This window comes from Crotalus tigris, unplaced genomic scaffold (genome assembly GCF_016545835.1).
Source record: "Crotalus tigris isolate CLP2741 ecotype Arizona unplaced genomic scaffold, ASM1654583v1 scf7180000024472.5447098, whole genome shotgun sequence".
Taxonomy (NCBI): Eukaryota; Metazoa; Chordata; class Lepidosauria; order Squamata; family Viperidae; genus Crotalus; species Crotalus tigris.
Genome location: NW_024100643.1, coordinates 1525315 through 1547523, shown reverse-complemented (window position 1 = coordinate 1547523; position 22209 = coordinate 1525315). Strand labels below are relative to the sequence as shown.

The window sequence follows — 22209 nt, the reverse complement described above, 5'->3', positions numbered from 1 at the left end:
CAATTCAGTTAAATAAAAGGCTCTGGTTTTTTTCAGTAGGAGGAGACACAAATGTAAAGTAAAACATTGCAAAATAACTAAAGCTGTATCCAGGTTTCATTTTTGTGAAAGAAATATATTAGTAGTTGTAGAGCCCAATTCACTGTTTACTTAGGAAAAATAGAAAAGGTTAAACATGCAATATTGGAGAAGAAAACAACAAAGAGTGATGCCTGATTTCTCTTATTTTTTCTACATAGAAAGGTGGGAGATTTTGAATGACAAATCCCTCTTTCTAAAGATCCTTCCTTGGGGAGGAAAGGTCTGTGAGGCAATAATGGGGATTCTCAGAGCCTCAAAAAACTACACTTCCCAGGATTCTGTAGTGGAAGCCATGCAAGTAATTGTAAGATGATAAGCTTGGAGCCCAAAGAGACAACACAAGAATGCTGATCTAGATATTCCCCAGCTTTAAAATTAACTTTAGGGGGCAAATTCCATCTCTAATGCAGTTCTACCCTACTATTTTGTAAATCCATTGCAGGTGTAAAATCAGTTCTTAAATAACAAATGAATACTTTGCCTAAGTCACCCTGAGAAGCTCTCTTGTTTAACTCAAAGTGGGTCAGTTACACTTAGCAGTAATAAGCAAAGTTGAACAGCAGAGCTTTTGTGAAGGGAAAGCAAGGAAGAGGTGTTACCTTCTCTACCTCAAAGAAGGAAGAGCTTATTAACACCTTCCCCACATTCCTAATAATGAAACAGGCCTCTGTATTGTGTGGGTTAGGGTGGTATGTTTCTCCCCCACAATGCACATGAAGCATCAGCCTCCAATTAAGATCTAATTATCTGAGGCAAGTTGATTTCCATTAACACGTCTGATTCACAAGCAGGTGTATGATGCCTTAGCCTTAAAGCCGACTTCATTAGCACTACTCCACATCTGTTTTTGGAAGCTAGGGGAAGTTAGGGGAAGTCATCTTGTGAACCATCACAGATGGAAGTTTAAACAGCCAAGTGCTTTTATACCCAGCCCCCAGACTAAAAGGGTAATTTATGAAGGGGTGGTTTATTGCAGATATTTGTAAGAAAGAGAGGAAGGCTTTTAAATTGTTCGGGACAAGGTTAAAAACACTAGAGGTGATCCTCAACTTATGACCATTCATTTAGTGATCATTTGAAGTTACTGCAGCACTGAAAGAAGTGATTTACAACCAGTTCTTACCCTTATAATCACCCCACCATCCCCATGGTCACAGAATCAAAATCTGAGCATTTGTCAACTAGCATTTATTTACCTTGATTGCAGTGTCCCAAAGTCATGTGAGTACCATTTATGACTTTCCCAGCCAGCTTATGACAAGCAATATCAACAGGGAAAGCCAAATTTGCTTAACAACCACACATTCATTTAACAACTGCAATGATTCACTTATCAACCGTGGCAGAAAAAGTTGAAAAATTGGGTGCAAATCATTTAACAATGTAGCAACAGATATTCTGGTCCCAATTATGCTTGTAAATCAAGGACTATCTGTAAATTGGAATGTTGTCTCTTCAAATATTGTGTATTGGCTTGCTAGAATATATATTTAGCAGCGCAACTGATTGCTGCATCAAGTAACTAATGCAAAAAAGCAAAAGTTTCCCCATGGTTTAAAGTGGTAATAGAAAGAGATACTTGAATCAGCCCTGAGAAAGTAGGTGAAATTCTGTGCAAGACCCACTGTAGAATCCTACTAAGAAACTATTTGGAAAGTTAGTAAAGATCTATTCAGAGTAATTAAACCGATAGTCTAGTGTTCTATCTTGTTCTGAATTACTTTTGTTCCTTTTGTGGGCAGGTAAGAACAGGTTGCATAAAGTACAGCCAATCACTATTTTTATTTTCTAAGAAATGCATTGGAGCATATTAAAATAAACACATACCAGAGGCTAATGCTCTACACTGAACCATGCTAACTTTTTAATTTTTTTCAATTATTTTTTTTCTGAAGATATAAATTTAGCGGGTTAAAGGATCTTTATAGATGCCAGTGGAGGTGGTTTCATGCTCAATTTGAAATTATTATTTTGCATTTGAAACAGTTATTTTTGCCGCTTGAGAAGTGTTTTAGGTGGTATATACTTTAAAACTTATCAAAAGAGGCTGTTTCAAATGCAAAACTGCTGTTTCAAAAATAAAACAACTGTTTTATATATAAAATGGAGTATTTCAAATTTGAAAATTATCATACGAATGCTAATGCTCTTAAAATCTATGATCATAATATTAGTAATCTATGTGAAGTGTGACCATTTATAAAACATTATACATATTTTAAAAACTGTTTGTTTGTGTATTTATCTGCAAATATGTCTTAAGAATCACAGTGGACCTATTTTTAACATTTCTAAACAATAATGGTCATGCTGGTATGGTATTAAACTCAAAAAATTATGCTTTGTTTCATTTAATAAAATAGTATATTCTGCTTTTGAATCTTTACTACTGACATGTTGAGTTATAATTAGTATTTGAGAGGCTGTCATGAAGAAGAGAGGGTCAATTTATTTTCCAAAGAACCAGAGGGCAAAACAAGAAATAATGGATGGAAACTAATCCAGGAGAGAAGCAACCTGGAATTAAGGATTAATATCTAGCATATTTCTAACAGTGGGGACAATTAACTAGTGGAACAGCTTACTTTCAGAAGTTGTAGGTCAGGGGTGTTAAACTGCCAGCCCACGGCCCAGTTTCATCATACTGAAGCTGCGCCTATCCCATTACCGGCAATGCAAAAAGAGTCGTGATACGTCATGATACGTCACGTGACGTAGTGAGTTTGACACCCATGTTGTAGGTGCTTCATCACTGGAGATTTTTAAGAAAAGACTGAACAGCCACCTGTCTGAAATAGTGGTAGAGGGTCTTCTGCTTGACTAGGGGGTTGGACTTGAAGACCTCCAAGATCCCTTCCAGCTCTATTCTGATTGATTACATAACCTCAATATTTTTGTTTTTTTATAGATATCTTTTTGTAAATATATCTCTGTTTTAAGTACTGTTGATGTACTTCTTTAAAAAAATGACTGAATATATATTTCTGTTTAGCCATATTTGTATATCTGTTCACATTGTATTTCATGAACTTCATTTTATGGAGAAAACCTACATATGTGATCACTAGAGGTCAAAAAGGACTCAAAGACACAGTGCATTATTATTAAATAACTTTTTTAACAGGAAAAAAGTCATGATGGAATAAATATATATATAGGCTTAGATGATTAGGCTGCAGTCCTATATTTTATCTGAGATTAAGCTATTTTAATTCCATTGGATCTAATTTTCAATAATGTGTAGGATTACAGCATTAGTTTATTATCTAGCATATTTCTGAATGGCATGTAAAAGAAAATGAGAGTTTATAGTATACATTATAAAAAAGGATATTTTGGGTTAATTTGCATAAAGTAGTTCATATTTTTAATTGTGTAAAAACTATGATTATATAATTTGAATATAGTATTTTTAATACCTGTTTAAGTCTTTGAAGTGGTAACATTCCTATGGTTACATCTATTTGTTTTAGGGTATAATCTGACATATCCTCTGACACATTTGCAAAATATACCATTTTGTTCTTAAATGTTCCTCCACCAGTAATTATAAAAATAGAACACAAATTTTACAAAACCACACTGAAAAAAAAACCTGTACCTTCTTAGCAGCTGTGTGACAGGCAAAAGCATAACAGTAAATCTCTTCTTGCATGAATTAAGTCTACTTCTATTGATTTCTGTCTGCATAAAGATAATGGACCTTCATCGGGAAAACATTTTTCTTAGATAGCAACTGTGGCACCTTTAATGGCTGTATACAAAAAACTTGACTTCTTGCCTATTTATTAAAAAATGGAACAAGATTATTGTTTACTATCATTTTAATTCATTCTGGAAACATCTGAAATACCCCACAGAGCAACTTTACAAATTGTAGCTTTGGATCATTTGTACTATGGTTGTTGAAACAGTAGTAAATTATTTCAATAGCCCAACATCCTAGGGCAAGGGTGTCAAACTGCTGGCCCACGGGCCGATTGCATCGTATGGAGGCCAGCCACCCCAGCTCCGGCAATGCAAAAAAGGTTGCGATATGTCACAACACGTGACACATCACGTGATGTGGCGAGTTTGACACATGTGTTCTAGGGCTATGTTGAAAGCCATAGCTTCATAAACCAGTCACACTGCAGCATTGTTGGATACTTTCAATGCAGGTTCCAGACTATCCCCAGGCTTCTTCCAAATTATGTAGCAGCCTAATTGCAATCCTCATATGGTTTCCCAAAAGTAAATATGACTTAAATGACCACAACTGAGACCTGAATGTCTTATTGCTGAGCAAGGCCATTTTTAAGTAAGTCATGCACAATTAAGCAACTTTTTTTTGCCATGGTTATTAAGTGAATCACTGCAGTTGGTAGGTGGATCATGTGGTGGTTAAATAAATCTAGCTTTCCCCGTTGACTTTGCTTGTTGGAAGCTGGCTGGAAAAGTCTCAAATGGCAATCAATGATCCTGGGGCACTGCATTATAAATATATGTTGGTTGCCAAACATCCAGATTTTGATCATGGAGATCTGCAATGGTCATAAGTGCATGGGTTATTCATACCTTTTTTCAGTGATGTTGTATTTTGAAATTGTCACTAAATGAATGGTTGTAAGTCAAGAACTACATATATCCTCCATCCCCTGCCAAATTCAGGAAAGGGGTTTGCAAAAGTTGGTGTCAAGAGAAATTGTATTCCAACTGATACTGGGAAAGGAATGTTTCAACAGGAGTACTGGTGTTTTCCTTGAGTAATGTATTGGCCACCACTTCCTACAAGCATGTAACATGTTTCCATGCCACAGAAAATCCTTGCTTTCTCCAAGACTGACAAATATAGTTTTTGAGCATGCATAGGTTTTAGATTTATAAAATTATTCAAAGTGTAGAAAATGTAGAAGACAGAAGTGCTTTTTCTCTTAAAACACTAGAATTCAGGATCATCCAGTTACTATGCATTGTGAGAAACTTTGCCAATGGCAAAAGGAAATAGGTCTTTATACAATGCATAATTAATTACAGTGCATAATTATCTGGAATTTACTACTTGAAAATATGAAGATGGTAGTAGCTTAAGTGGTTTTTAAGCATGTAAGTGAGATTATGTACAATCATGGAAGACTGCTTGGGCATTTCCTTCTGTGTAAGTGCACTGAAATTCTGTTGGCCCATCTGCTTGTGAGAAACAGGATGCTACACTATTTAGGGTTTTGGTCAGACCATCAGGTCAAAACTGCTGAGGTATCCCGGTAGCCTGGTGACTGTAATGCCGGAATCAACTCAAGCTTAGCATTGTTTCAGATTTAGTAAACTCATTTTCATGTGAAAATTAATCTTAGAACTTGTAGTTCAGAGTGTTGTGAGGGGAAGGAAATGAGGATAAAAATACAGGACAGCAAAAAAGGGGAAGCAAAACTTGCAGAAGAACCTCGGAAATTCAGTAGGTAGGAAAGAAGAAAAAGATATTGGTTTCTCTAGTCCAGTGTTTCTGGGCTGGGGAATTCTGGGAGTTAAAGTCCACACATCTGAAAGCTTTGAAGGTTGAGAAATGCTGCTCTAGCTAGTAATATATCTCCACCATTAGTTATAAAAGTTGAGTGCCCAGGATAATACCTCATTGATCTTATTGGATAAGCATGATCCATTTTGAAATGCAATTAATTTCCAAGCAACAACATCTTTCCCCAAACTCCTGACTGCAGTCATCAAACACACACGCGCACACACACACACACACACGCACACACACACGCACATACACAGTCTATATCTATATCTATATCTAAACCTATACCGATAAATAGATAGATAGATAGATAGATAGATAGATAGATAGATGATAGATAGATAGATAGATAGATGATAGATAGATAGATAGATAGATAGATAGATAGATAGATAGATAGATAGATAGATAGATAGATCGCGGGTGTTTGTATGTAGGTCTTTGGTTATTCAGGTTTTCTCCCGCATAAAATTGGAAGTGTCTTGGTAAGGTTTCAATGAAGTCCCATTCGTCATCTTCAGGCTGGTGTTTTCGGCTTCGTGCTTCTAGGAGCAATGTGTGATCATAGCTGTTTCTTCCTTTTAACTGCCAGTGGGGGTATGAACTGATTGGGTGGGAGCTTGGCTGTGTTCTGATTGGGTGGAGGTGTGTTCTGATTGGTTAGGGGCTTGGCTGTGCTCTGATTGGATAGGGGTTGGCTGTGTTCTGATTGGATGGGGGAGTGTTCTGTTTGGGTGGGGGCTTTGTTGTGCTCAAGTTAGTCTGAGTTGCAGGGGGATTTGAGATGTTGAGCTGCGTTGCTGTTGTTTGGCTTCACGTTTGTGGTCATGCCTCATCTTCATGGTGGGTGTCAGTTTTCTTCAGGTATGGATTAGAGGTGTTTAAAGTGGCTAATGATGCAGCTGTGGTCTGGCTTCTGGTTTGTGGTCATGCCTCATCATCGGTGTGAGTTTGGGTTTGCTTTTTGCATGGATGTGTGGCGGTGACATCCTGTGTGGTTTTCGTGAATGTGGGTCTGATGTCATTCTTTGTGTTAGGGACTCGTTTGTCAATAAGGGTGGGTTTCCAAATGACTGGTAGGCGGGAGGTATCATCTCATTTATTCATGCTGTGTGGGCGTTTTTCTATCTCGATGCTTCTCTGATTATTCTGCTATTAAAGTGTTCAGTTTTGGGGATAGTTCTGGTCTTTTTAAAGTCAATTTCATGTCCTGTGGCTTTAAGGTGTTGGACCAGGGAAGAAGTTGGTTCTTCTTTTTTGACTGAGTTTTTGTGTTCTTCAATGCGTGCACTTATTCTTCTGTTGGTTTGTCCGGACAAACCACATACATCGCCTACACAACATGAATAAACGAGATGATACCTCCTGCCTACCAGCCATTTGGAAACCCACCCTTATTGTCACTTTAAAGTTGAACTGTCTTTGCATGATCTTTCCATGCTTACATATCAATAAGAATATGAATCTTTTTGCAAGAGCTATAATTTTATGAAATTTCATTAGTTAATTCTTATTATGTGAAATACTTTTTAAGTTGATCTTGAACCTGAGGCTGATAGTTTCCATGGCAGTATATATTGCTGCTAAGAATTCTAACTTCCAAGTCTCTACCCCATTCATCTCATTTCCATCAACTTTATTTATTTATGTATTTATTTATTTATTTTACAAGGTTTGAAACTAACAAGGAAGTTTGTGGGTATACTTATTAATTTGCTAAACCTCAGAACTGCTTTTGATAAGGCTCTATTTTAGTTTTAAAACACTATTGCCTCAGAAATCAAAAGTCAATCCTGTTTCATTATAGTATTGATGCCATTGCTTTAAATACCACTACATCTTAGAATGAGTTGGATTTTTTAAGAAGTGATTTTACTGGCCCATTCAGAGAAGCACAGTTGGCTACAAATGAATCACATTCATGTAGACCCAATCCACCTTCCTTTACTTTCTGCCAAAAATCAAGCTGCCTAAAAATTCTACAACTTGCTGTTCCAATGTATCTGAAATGTGCCAGGTAAGATAAACAAAAAGGACCCACATATATTAATCTGTTACTCTCCTTAGTGTAAAGGGTGCAGAGGAATGCTTGCAAGGAACTCTGTTTAGTGGAAAGATGTCCTTTGGATTAAATATTTTGAACAAATATTCATTTAGACTTGAAGGTCCCCTCTTGTTGATCAGTTACCACTTCACAGGAAAATAGTCCTTTAAATGTCACATTTTTCTAAATGAGTCATTTTGTTCTTCAGACAATGACCTCTCCACCTGTTGGTTCTGCTATCTGAAGTTAGGCATATGGTAACCAGAGCATGAAGTCCTTTCTAATAATTGCATCTTTGATATATCTGTGAAAAAGTAAATTTTCCCCCTTTGGGATTTTCTGAATTTTTGCATAGTTTTCACATCTATATCAGTGTATTTTTAAAAAAAAATTATGAAGATCCCCGAAAGAGCTTTTGTTTCCATGATCAAATTTTACTGCATTAAAAATTAAAATGTACACATTTATAGAGTGTTTGTTGAGTCACATGGAAATAGCAACATACAATATTTTCATGAAAAAACAATCTGTATTTTAAAGAAATTTTAAAAAAAAAATAATAAAAGTGTCTGTTTTAAACTTTTGTAAGTATTTTCAATATCTAGCTTAATAGAAGACAATTGGACTCTCATGTCTGATTCTGTATTTATTGTGTTATGTTGTTGAAGTATGTGGAGAAAATCCAGCTTTGTGCAGTTATGTATTAAAAATGAAAGAAAAAAGTATTTGACAGTCTTTTCATATAGTGTATCTTTGATAGTATGCAAGAATTTGACAAGTAGTTTCTCAAAGGTGCTATGTGAGATCTGGTATCAATTAACTTTTCATGTTCAGCTATATTAAAATCTAGTAGTCAACCTTGAACTTTAAATGGATATTTTACCCGTACATGATTTTGTAATATCATCCATTGAAAAATATTAGTTCACTGAGTTCTGTAGATATTTGAAATGTTGACACAAAACAGTCCATCCAATCCTGAGCCGCACATAGATGGAAGAAGCCATCAAGATAGCAGCTGGGCCATGTGGATGACCAATTGGCAACCACTGTGCACCTGTTCCCATCATTCACTTGGACATCCGAGTCCTCCAGTCAGCCAGGATGCCTACTCCCAGGGCCCAAGCTACAGTCACCTTGCCACAGAGAGTTGCAGTCCTATTTCTAGACTGAACCACAGAATGGAGGATAGACAGTATCCTGCAATTCACTCAACTTCTGCCTTGCCTTGCTGCTGCACCTTCAGGGATTGGCTAAACATTGCTATACCAGAAACAGCTGATTCGTAGCCTACCAGGCACCACCAGCATCCCATTGCCTCATTCCACACTATTCCATGCTCCTGATGCTGAGATGTACTGTCTGCAGTCAGCTTGCTAATCACCCCAGCCACCATATGCATAGGTCCATGTAAAGCTATTTGTCTATTCCTCTGCCACTGCTCCCGCTATTGACACTTCACATGATTGTTTGATTTGATTGTAATGTTGTAATCTTTTCCAACACAGCTGGCAAATAATTTTGATTTTGCAGACCCTTGAACCACATTTTAAGAAATACTGCTCTAAATGATATCAGATTTTGTATGGATCTTGCTGATATATAAAGTGAATGTATCAGCAAGACCCATATAAACAATGTCCATGTTTAGTGCTGGTTTCATTTATTTTATGAACATTCAAGATACCATGCAGTATGAAAAATATAATTTCTTGCTCAGATTCAGCAACTGGTTGGACCCCCCTCTGGCTATAATAACCACAACCAAACATTTCCTGCAAAATAGAATCTGCCAGAATTAGTATAAGAAACAAATCACAATCTATTTCTTACATGAACCCTAGTAGATTCTACTTTAGCATTCAGTTTAGAAACCTTTTAGTGTTTTCCAACAAGAACTGTTTGTTTCAGATCCTACCATATTTTTATGAAGCTTAAATCTTTACTTTGACTTCACTATTCTAGGGCTTTGAATAGGAGGAACTCATTGAAATCTGGAGCCCTCTCAAAACCTGATAATACTGTCTTGATGCATTGACTATCATATCTGTTCCAGTTGTCTTTTCCATGTGGCAGCCAGTTTATCTAGCCACAATGGCAACATATTCTAAGGCTGTTTACATGCAGCGGTCCTAAGGTAAGGGGATAAAACATTCCCCGAAAATAAGACCTGATGCCTCTTTTGGAGGCAAAATAAATATAAGACTGGGTCTTCTTTTTGGGGAAACTCGGTAGGATTCCTACTTGGACAAAGTGTTTCTTAGTGAAGTGTGATTCTTCCAAGCATTATCAACAGAAACAGATGCCACTAGCCCAAAAAAAACATCCCAAGCCATGATAAAATCTATTAGTTGGCAACTTTTATTTGAATTATTCTGTTTCACAGAGTACAGAAAGAAAAGGACAACACAGATAGATCATCTCTCTCCCAAATATTTTACTCAAAGTGCTAAGAATAGGTCCCCCCTTGCTTCTTTATATTTAGATTAAGAGAAGAGGGTTAGTTTCTGAAAAATGAATAACTAAAAAAAAACCTTTCTATTTTCAAAGTGTCCCGAATATCTTCCCATGAATTTTTATGAAACTCTTTGCAAAACTACAAAGAGACTTTCATGAAATTGAGTGAATTTAAAGAATTTTCAGAATACGTTAATCTTTTAATTATATGACCAATAGTAGTGGGTTTTCATTTGCACTAATTTAAACAATTCCATTCCTGCTCCCAATAGATGCATTCTTTATATTAAACTTGACAACTCTTTAAATTCATCAGCATGAGTATTATCTTCAGGAGCATTTTCCTCCTGAAAGTAAGACAATTTGGCTTACAAATAATTGAAACCAATATTAAATAGCTAAGAAAAAAATACTACTTAGAAGACAAGTTCCAATGAAAAATTATAATTGCTTACAAGAGCACAACACAAATTCTTAATATACCTTTCTATCTTTAATTGTTACATAAGCACAAGTAAAAATGGCAAATGTTGGATATTCTGAACTTTTGAAAATACATTGGAATGGAGTCTACATTAATGTTTGTGAAAATCCTCTGATAGTTAATTAAAAAAAAAGATCAGCAGGGAACATAAAGAAAAATATTTTAAACATGCATTTTGAGAAAGTGAAATAAGCTATCTGATACTTACCATGCTGATTGACAATAAGAAAGTTAAGGATTAACTTCATGGCTGAATTCGCCTATTATGCCAAACCAAGATATTTTTATGACGACTTGTTGAATAAGATATAGCCTAGCTCATACATAATACTAAGCCACAATTGGCAGGTTCATATTGCTCTTACTCAAAAGCAAACCACACTATAATATGAGATATAAACTTAGCATTGTATTAATTTATTGGTGTTTCGTGACATTAGTTTAGGAATATGTGAGCTGGCCTACTTCTTCAGAATAAAAATTATATTTATCCAGCACTCTCTTAATTGAGTGGATCATCTGAAGTTTGGGGAAAAAATTATGACAATAATTTTGTCATGACAATAGCTTCTTGTAAATACCAAAAATTGGTATTTAGCAGAATCTTGCCTTTAAAACATTTCACTTAAGTATTACAGACAATAGCCATCAATCAACCTAACAGTTACCGTACAATAGTTTTAACTTCCAGCTGACATCAGAACAGAATCAGTAATTTGTTCAATATATCAGAATAAAATACTCAGAATGTACAACTATGGATATGTGGAAACCACGTCCTGACTAATTTAAAATTATATGTAAAATCTAACTTATTGTAAATTCCATAGATTTCATGTTAGATGTATACACTGAAAAAGTATTAATTTTGCCAAACATAGAAGGAATATTCTCTCAATCCCATGATTACAGTGGTGAGACTTTTTTTTCCAAGGGATTTAGGAGAAATATCGCCAAGAGAATGGTTATTCATTGAGCTTGTCTAAGCAATATATTGTCATTGTGACAAATATAAAATTTAAACTAGGGACTTTGTGTATTACAGGTCAATTGCATAACCACCATTTTATACCAGCTGAAACAAGTGTGAAGAACCCTTGTGGAAACTATTTTTACACCTCCATTTCATGGCTCTTGTGCATCCCTAACATTGCTGATTGCTCCTTGAGATCTTTAAAAAAACATTATGAAGCTTCAGAGCAAGGGGAACAATCTGAGTGCTATTTGAGCCCTTAGTAGATTATAGACTTTTTAAAAAATAAATTATAAAAACATTCCCATAATTCAAGGCCTACCCTCCCCCATTCTTGGATAGTTAGTTGATTGGTTGATTATTTTTTTTTTTGCTTGTAATCATTCCTGTTTCTCATAAACATCGAGGTAGATTTCATGTAACAAAATAGAAGAGAGGTGAAAAGTTGCAAGATACATTTTCAAATGTGTACCACTTACGTGGCTCTTTTCCTATTTAAAGAAAACCAAAAATAGTTGTAGAAATCATGTGACTTATGTAGATTAAAATTTTCTATTGATAATTTCAGGAGTTAAATGATAGAGAATATCATTGCCAATGAAAGGCCTCTTTAAATTGCTTCATTTGATGATATAAACATGGGTTCAAGCTCTGACTGCCTTCCTCAGGAGGCCTTCTTCCATTTTCTTGTAACTTTTGCAGAGATTTAGGAAAACTATTCAACTCTTGAACTGAGCTACAGCACACCAAGAAAAATTTAAAGTGGATAATTATGGATGGCAGCTATGACAGGTATAGCAACCATTTGTTATAAAATGTATGCAACCAAGATAGGCTTCAGCAGAAACAGGCCTATCGTGAAGGATAATTAAAGCTTCAAGGCTGATATCGGTCCTCATTAAAGGGTGGCAAGCTGGGACAGAGACAAAGTGGACACAACTGGATGTTCTCCTATGTAAGTCTCCAGGAATATAAATCTATAACTTCCATCTATGAGTTCTACCCAGTGGTGGGATTCAGCTGGTTCATACCACTTCCGCAGAACTGGTAGCTAATTTTTTGTTGTCCAGACCCAGAATGCACTTCCAGAACACAGAGAACCAGTTGTTCACATATCTGAATCCCACCACTAGTTCTGTCACACCATACAATACTGGATTTAAAAGGTTTTTCAATGGAGGATGAATTTTCTCCATGGCATCTCAAGAAGCTCTTTGAGCAATCATTAAAAGATTGGATATATTCATCAATTTACCCTGTGAAAGAGATATCATAGCAGCTCAGATATCCAAAGGGTTGTTTCTTAAAAGAAGGAGTGGAATTATTTTTTATTGTTCAGAGATAGGACCAGATGGGCTGCTAGTGCCATGTGGGTGTGCGTGGCCCTGTTCATGTGCAGTCCTGTTTGCACGCGCACGTGCTCACACACACAGACTTCCCAGCTGCTCCCTTTCCCTCCAGGCCGCCAGCATGAAAAGGTTGATGACCTCTGCTTTAGATTTCTGCTACCAGACATGTAAAGAGGTTTCTTTTTCTATATGCAAAGTCCTTTCCAAATTATTTTTTTGCAATTTGGATCTTGAACCAAATTAATTTGAACATAATGTAAGTATTGGAAGCTTCGCTCCATGTATATATAAATGCTGAATCCATTTGATTTTTTGTATAGTATGTGGCCTATTTTTGTTTCTAGAAAGGTATGTTCCACCTCACAGTTGTATTTCTATGGCCTCTGAGATTGAAAAAACAGGTTAGATTAAAAATACCCGACCAATCATGGTAACTGAAGTTCGCAGGAGTTCAGCACCTTTTCTGCTGCCAGCTATTTTTTTTTTTATGTAATCCCTGACAGTGGTTTCACAGCAGGGAAGGTTTGAAGACCTGATTCTCCTGCTGTTTAGTTTCTCCCTCAGCATTGGAATAATTTAAATAAAGTATGGGCATAATATTGACATATATAGAACAGAGAATTAAAATCTGATTAAAGACAGGGGACAGGGGAATGTGGTGATTTGCAATCTTGACCAGACAAAGATGGGAAGAAAAAAATGTTAAATTATTATTGGTCTCCCTTAACCCAGTGCCTCCCCCAGATGCACTGGATTAATCATTCCTCAGCATCATGGACATTAGGAGGATCAGAATGAAATTCAGCACAGATGGAGGTATCTGGCTGGGGGAGGTTGTTTTAAGTTTTAGAAACACTGATCCCAACTAGTTTTATATGGCCAAAAAGATAAGGGCCCATGCCTACTGCCCACTGGCAGTCTGAGATCTTGGGATAAGGCAGGCTGTAAATCTGAAATATACATTTGTTAATAGAACCTGGAGATAGGAAGACAGTTGCCTCAAGAAGAAGGAAAAGAAAATCCATGCAATTCTTCTCCCCCTCTCCACTTTTTTTTAAAAGTAAAGGCCGATGTACAGATAGGCTGTTTCAAGGAGACCAACCTCACAATACAGAGGTACTATACATGTGGAACCAATCAGTACATGATCCTTATCTTAGATTAGTATAATAAAATATATGTTCAGTAAGGAGAGAGAGAGAGAGAGAGAGAGAGAGAGAGAGAGAGAGAGAGAGAGAGAGAGAGAGAGAGAGAGAGAGAGAAATATAGTGCTGTCAAATATGGGAAGTTGTTTAAATTTACACTGTTATCCCAATAATGTTAACATGCTGCCATTGCAAGAGAGTAATGAGGCAAAATGTGCAGCTACAGTTATTTATATAAGAGATATCTAAAGCAAGATGTGAAGTGGTTGTGAAAAATGTGTAAACAGTCGCCAAAATATGGGAATGCTTTCTGGACTTCTACCTAAGTGTGCAGTTTACAAGTCCTCCAGAACGACTCACAAGAAGCCAACACAGACAAAAAGAGGAGTTTCTTTTGTGGAAAAAAAAGCTTATTATTCAGTGCAATAACATAAGAACGTCCATGCTACACTTTTGGAAGTGGCTCTATTTCTCAGCAGCATTGCTAAAAGTGGACTTTTAATGTAAAAGACCAACACAAAGACACTTGAACCAGCAACTGGAGGCCAAGGCTTTTTACATTTGTTAAACAACCAACCTCCAAATACCCTTTGTAGTAGCATAAGAGGCAGAGAAATCTGACCCACTTGGATATCCCTGTGTAAAACAGGCACAAACAAAACCTCTGTGATTTGTTGTGCCTTCAGTGGGTTGGAGTTCATTAATCTGTTCTCCTACCCCATCCCCAAACACACAAACTTGGGTTATTTTTTACCCATCCTACCCTGAAATCTTTCAGAGACATCAAAACTAAACCATGTAGATAGAGTCTCACCATCACCAGAAGCAACCTTAGTTCTGAGCAATCAGATAGTGAAGGTGACTGTGCCCTGCTAAGCCTAATTCCAGCATATTTCTCACTCCTTTCCCCACCTTTGTGGCTGGTTGAAGCACTGGAGAAATATTGCAGGTACTGCCCATAAAGAGCAGTAAAAGGAGAGGCAACCCACTTTAAAAACCAAGGCAAAGAAGACAAGGGAGAGGCAAAAATGTTCACGCTTCAATCTAATGGAAACTTGGAGGTATTTTAGAGAGAAAAAGCCCCTTGTGGTGCCTCCACTTTTCATGCAGCATCCAAGAAAGGTGCAGTGGATATGAGGTGGGCAATCTCTTTAAGGAAGCCAGAAGAGGAAGGATGGTGGAACAGACCTCAGATCTTACTGTTCTCCAGGTGTGAATCAATGTGTTTTATCAAAGCATCATCTGGATAACCGATGGGAAAGGCCACCTGGCAGAGAGGACAGCTTCGGATGTCAGAATCGACTGTTTCCATCAGCAACTAAGGGATACAGGGAAGGAATGCAAAGGAGGGAAAGGTATCATAAAAGTGAAATTATTAAGTCTTTATTTTGTGCTAATTACATTAATTACCAAGTTTCTGAAAGGTGGATCTTTTAGATATACTCCCATAATGGAATGGTGCATAGCCTGTGACTCTCTGGGATACATATTAACTACAGCTTCCCAGAGATTGCAAAGCCAATGGCGAAAGTTGCTAAGAACTGCAATTCGGCAACACTGGGAGAGCCATAGGTTCTCATTCTTAATGCAATGCTTTAGCTGGTAACAGTTGAAGTTAAGAGGTAAAACCTAATCATATTTAAATAAATTTGTGGCTAAAATGAGAAGTGCCTGTCATAGAAAAATGACCACAGTCATAGACAAAGCATATAACTAGAGAGTATATACATTCTGTGAATTATACTTTTTAGGAACCTCATACTAATACCTGGGCATGAAACAATATAATTAAATAGCATCATCCTATATTTGACACCAACTGTTAGAATAAATAACGTAAGTGATTTTTACATACTACCAAATGTAGCATCTAGGAGGTTTTAGATCTTCCCTGTCGCTTTGTAGCATCTAGTGTTCCAAAGGTTCCTTGGCGCTCTGTGAACATGCTTGTTTTCTTGCAGAAGCTTCATTACCCAAACTAGGTAACATCATCAGTGCTAGTGATGATGGACAGGTGATGTTACCTAATTTGGGTAATGCAAGAAAATAAGCAAGCTCAGAGAGCACCAAGGACTCCTCATTTCAACCTTGAGATACAAATATTCTCCTTTATGCAATGTTCTGTTGTGATCTGACACTACTGGGCGTTACTAATGTTATTTGCATTTCATTCATAAATGTAATATTACTCTTAACTTCATGAAATGTTTATATAAATTACAATTTATCTGTAAGATGCAACTACTTAGCTAGTCTCTCTTTATTTTGGAGAGGGGGGTAAATCTTGAAAAATATGCATGCAAACCATGTGCATTTAAGAACAGTGATGGGAGAGTATTGTTGACCAATTTCCAAAAGTAGCTAAACCGCTCTTCCTGCAACTGATGCCATTCGGATAGATACAATTTCCTGAATCCAAACCATCATGGGTGGCTGTTCCCAGTGCTATGTACTCCCAAAAGAACTGGAAGGCATCACGTTGGGGATCAAAGCCAAAGGTTCCTGTTTTTCTCAGGCAACTCTTAATTGTACATAATCTGGATTCCCATTTTTTATCAAAGGCATTCTGCATAATAGGGTCCTCCACCTCCACCGTTCTGCAGAGCCAGAAAAGTTGGGGACTGCTGCTGCAGAAGATACTTCAGGCTCCCTCCTTGATATGTAACCTCTTTTAATTTATTTTTAAGCTAATCTTGTTAAAATCATCCCCATTCTTAGAAAAAGCCTTTTGTAAAAGGTATATGAGACCCCTTACCTGACAGCTTTCTTTTAATTGAGGTACATTTTATAGTTTTAATTGATCACTAACATTTTGGGGCCACAGTTAAATTGTCTTCTATTGCTGTTCTAATTAATTCTATTTTATATAAAACTGTAAAAAAAACCTTTTTGTATGGTACTTTATTGTATAAGCCAGCATGAGAATGCCATTTAAAATAAGCAGTAAAATGAATAAATATTGAACATGGGAAAATAATAATCACTATCATGAGAATGCCAACAAACATGAGACCAGAATATCATTTTCATCTTTACTGAAAATAACTGGGCAACTTTAGAATGCAAACTCTAATCAGATATGAGGAAAACATTGCAAACCTGTCAAAGGGCTAGGGTTAGCATTTTCTAAAACATCATCTGGAACTACTTGGGTTGGATGTTAATTGCTGAGGTTAGGTACATGATTTGAACAGATTTAAAAATTTTAAAGTTAAATAATCTGCTTGATTCATACTATTTATCACTGGATCACCGAGGCCTTGTCAATGTATAATTAAAACATGGTTACCACTACCTTGGGAACATCAGGTCTCACAAATTTTATTCCTTACTCAAAGTATTAAGTGTTTGATTTGTAGTATTAAAATATACACCATAAACACTTGGCTGTCTTAGAAAATCTTTGTAAGTAAAATAAATTGGGCAATGAAGGACCATTTACTTAATTGATTCTAAACTGAGTTCAAACTGAAGTGAGGAAAAGGCATAGAATACACATGGCATTGGATGTTGCTTACATTGATTGAGGGCCAAGACTGAGCATGCTCAGCCCTAGAATACGATGCATCAATCCGGTGCATGGAGGTGTCGGGAATGGGGAACCCTGCACAGAAGGAGGCGCAGCGGATACCCCCTACTTCAGGGCTGGGGGGACTTGGGAGGGCCCAGTCGTCTTCATCCGAGGACTGCTTCTCAAAGCGCAAGTGCTCTTCGAAGGTGTCTCTGCCATAAACCTCGCAGTAGGGACGATGCTTTGGTAAGGTGGATATTTCTGGCTGCAGCCAGAGAGAACGGTTCTGTTGATACAGAGCAGCGTCGCTCACCTCCGAATAGCTTCGACGGCCTTGGAAGCTTGCTTTGATGTGGTGACTGGTTGGCTTAGAATACCCTAGATCCATAATGTTTCTGTCAGCCCCTGGAGATCTATGTTGTGAAGTCATGGCAGGCGATGAACAGTTTTGGACTGGTGAGCAGCGCTGCTGGGCAGGAGACTGGCTGGGTGGTGGAGCTGGTGAACGACGCTGGCTAACAGGAGACTGGCAAGGAGGGGGAGCTGGGGAATGACGTTGATGTGCAGGGGACTGACCAGGTGGGCCTGGGGAACGCCTTTGTAGGGCTGGAGATTGGCTTTGAGGAGCAGAAGGTCTCCCTTGTTGAGCTGGAGATGGGCACTGAGGAGCTGGAGAGCCACGTTGCTGGGCAGGAGAATGGCGCTGGGAATGGGGAGAATGCCGCTGACCTGGAACAAGGGAGAAAAGAATAGATGCTCTGAGGATGCTGAAGGCACCCACAGCAATGACTGACTAACTTCCAAAAGATGCCTAGACAGTTTTGAAAGTTTACATAATCTATACCAGTCAAAGCTTTGGTGCTCTACACTCATTACATACATAGTTGGTTCTACTTGATTCTTTTTTTATTATTATTAAAAAAATTTAAGATTTTACAATAAAAACCCCTTCCCCAATCCCTCCCAACCCACCCCAAAACCCTCCCCCATTCTTCCCAGAGCTGAATACAGGCTTAACTAGAACTTAAAAGAAAAAAAGTTTTAAACCCAAATAAACCTTAAGCAAATATAATTACACTCAATAAACAAATTGTAAAATACTTTAACTCCATTATATATAAAAAACAAAAAGAGGAAAAAAAATAGGAAAAAAAAATAAAAAAATAAAAAATTAAAGAATAATAATATCTTAATATCTTCTAGATAATATCTTAAACTTTAAATATAAATTATTTGAAAGCTAGATAATATTTTCTTATATCATACTTATATTGTATAAAATTTATCCATCTTTTCCACACCAAGAGATACTTCTCTTGCGATTGATCTTTCAAGAAAGCCGAAATTTTTGCCATTTCCGCTAAGTAAGAAACTTTAAAAAACCATTCTTGCAAAGTAGGCAAAGATTCCTTCTTCCAATATTGCCCTATTAACAACCTAGCCGCAGTAATTAAATTTAACATTAAAATGATCTCTTTGTCATCACAATCCGGAACAATACCCAACAAAAACAATTGTGGAGTAAATTTTATCCTTCTTTTAAAAATTCTTTGAATATTCCACCATATCTTAATCCAAAAAGCTTTTATACTTTTACATGACCACTAGATATGATAATAAGTAGCATCCAAGCAACCACATCTCCAACATTTAGGCTGCAGGTTTAAATACATACGAGACATTTTTTGTGGATCAAGGTGCCATCTATAAAACATTTTATAAAAATTTTCCCGTAAATTTTGGGCTTGCGTGAATTTAACATTCCTCACCCAAATAATCTCCCATGTATCTAATAGGATCGGTTCATCAAAATTTTGTGCCCACTTAACCATACAATCTTTAACTAACTCTGCTTCTGAATCCAATTCCACCAAGACACCATAAATTCTTTTAATATGGGTTCGACTTTGATCTCTAATTTGTTTTAACAAATTCTCATCCTCTCTAAGCAAGCCCACATTATAATCTATCTTCCACCTTTCCAATAATTGTCTATACTGAAACCATGAATAAATAATCTTTTCTTGTGCTAATTCAGGTTTTACTTGATTCTTAATAGAAAATATGTTTTATTTTAAAATATGTTTTATAGCAAAGGCTAAAGAGGTTTACAAACTTTCTTGCTCATGATTGAAATTAAAATAATCATATTTATCAAAGCAGGTGGGAAGAGGTGAAGTACCATCTGTCTCTGCAACATATAACATCCTTTCCTTTGCACTTTTACAAGGTAGGTACTCTAAAATCCCATTAGCTAAGTACCCCCGCTCTGAGCATCTGGGCATCTAGAAATAATCCATCATGTGTTATTATAAAGACATTTGGAATAGTTGTATCTTAACCATGTATAACTAAGAACACTTTAAGTGAATCTATTTCTCTCAGATATGAAACTTTCTCTCACTGATACAATACAGCAGCTAAATTTGGTGATGCTGTAATGAAAATGAGTTGACAACTGATGCAGGTCTGAACATTGTTGCTTTCCTTTTTAATTAATGTGTTTATGTTATTTATTGATTGTTGATCAAAATATTTTTCCTTTGTCTGTCTCTGAGATATGTAAGTCTTTATTGTTGCAAGAAGAGGAGGTGAAGGTGGAAGAGGAAGGAGAAAGGAGGAGATCATTAACCATCTGTGACCATAGTTTAAGCCTAGTTTGTTCCAGGCTATCCATACATTCTTTTATGCTGAAATTCCACTCACCATTCAGGACCTGCTCCTGCATAAGAGTCCGGAGAATCTGACTTTGAAGAGAAGTCAGGTTTCTCAGGCGGCATAGCTCTTCAGTCAGTTCTGTGTAGGCCAAGGCTAGGTTTACTCTAACAAAAGACAAAAATAGGCAAAGCCTGAAAATATGTAAGCAATGAATATTTTCAATACAGAAAGCAATTTCTCCCAGCAATTCTTATCCTTTTGCTGCAACTTTTCTGGGCCATTGTTGGTGGAAAAAGCTATAACATCTTCCTTTGGAGCTAATTTCTGAAGACTCCAGTCCTACCTATAACTATCATAAGCAAACTACCTTTTCTTCACTGGTTAGTACACTAAAATCTGAGTCACAGACAATACTCTTGGTACTATCTCATCCTTCCATTGTACAGATAAGAAAAAAAAAAGATCAACCATACAGGTAGAACACTCTCTGACCTCGGCATACTTCATACTTAGGCAGTGGAAATTTCTTAATTCTTTCACAAGAGATTCTGTGCAAGTGGATCTCTAAAAGATTTCTATGCCAAAACAGTTGTGGACGCATAATTTTTTAGATTTTGCCCAATCCTACATAAAATGCAGGTAATAAGTTTAAGTTGTAAGTTCAAAGATGCCTTGAATTTCAGGATTTTATATCTAGTGCCACAATATAGCAATAGCAGCACCGGCAATGCTCTGGGCAGCAATGGGTGATGATTTCAGCACTTATATGTGACAAATATCAACAGCATTACTAGAAATTAAATAGTTCCAGCTCCAACATTATAAATAAATTAGAGAGTCCTGGGGTGTGTCAATGGAGGCTATTTTCCAAGGATGCTTTATGCCACCAACCTTCCATCACAAAATCAATTGCTCTTATATGCTGATATAGAAACCAGCCTAGTAACATCATTTCAGTAATGCAAAATTAAGAAATTGGCAAGTTTATAGTTATATTGTGGCACTCTGCCTAATTTCATATGCCCTCTGCAAGGAAAACACCCTTCCCACACAACTTCTCTTAGGAAAGAGATAAGAGATGAAAGAAAATGATCTGTCAGGAAAACCTGATATGAGCTTGTGAGTTCCCTTTGTAATTTAATTTATCAGGAGTGCTTCACAGTATAAAATGACTATGGTGATTACTTCCAGTTGTGTTTCAAATATCAAATAAAGGAGAAAACTTAGGTGAAGGGGAGATTAGCATGGAGCAGTGGATTTAATTGACCTAAACCGTATATCTCTCCTTTCCTCAGAGGCCCCAGGAATCACAATGAAATCGAGCAGTAGCCCAATTTGTCATTTATATTCTTCAAATAAAGAATATAAAAATATGGCTTAGATTTTATTTTGCAGGTGTATGAGGCTTCTCTTTCTCAATTGTTGAGAATAAAGCCAGAGATAATCCAAATCTGGTTTATGTCCAGATATATCAGGACTGCAACTTCCAGGATTGTGGGTCAGTAGGGGGAGCAGGAATTCTAGAAATACAACTGGAGGCATCAGGTTGCGAAAGACTATGGTGAGGTTGGTTCTGGGGTCTCAAGATTATTTTATCACTTCTAAAATGAATCTCAGCAATAGGGATAATTCTCATACCTGGCCTGCATACTTAATGCTAGAGAGGGAAACAAAACACTGAAATTTCACTTCAGAAGAATAACTTTAGCAAGCATAATCAAGGTAAAAGTTTTATAATTCCTTATGCCCTTCTTCTACTTAATTTTTACAAGAACAAGACCTTTCATGGGAAAATGGACAAGTTTCTCCCAAGAAATCTATTGTGTATCCATTATCTACTCTTAGCAATTATAATAGTATTTATCAGACCAAATACCTCAATGCCTACCATTGAGGTAAAGGCAAGGACAGCTCTTGATGATCATACATTATCATTAGTTATCAAAGTGAGTCAAAGTTTCTATCTAGTTTTTTTAAAAAAATATATAGAAGGATTCTAAGAGTACT

General features: G+C 36.7%; 1 protein-coding gene across 3 annotated transcripts in view; it reads right to left on the bottom strand.

The window, feature by feature from the left end:
• Positions 1 to 9968: 9968 nt before the first annotated feature.
• Positions 9969 to 22209, bottom strand: part of TBKBP1 (TBK1 binding protein 1) — a 72578-nt gene continuing 60337 nt past the window's right edge. For 2 of the 3 annotated variants that reach the window (XM_039333047.1, XM_039333049.1), the window contains exons 8-10: positions 20251 to 20393; positions 17552 to 18273; positions 9969 to 15351 (exon numbers count right to left, since the gene is read on the bottom strand). In XM_039333047.1, the coding sequence (XP_039188981.1) occupies positions 15223 to 15351; positions 17552 to 18273; positions 20251 to 20393 (994 nt within the window). In that variant the 3' untranslated portion in view covers positions 9969 to 15222. The remainder of the gene's footprint in view (positions 15352 to 17551; positions 18274 to 20250; positions 20394 to 22209) is intronic. The other variant, XM_039333050.1, reaches the window with a different exon arrangement.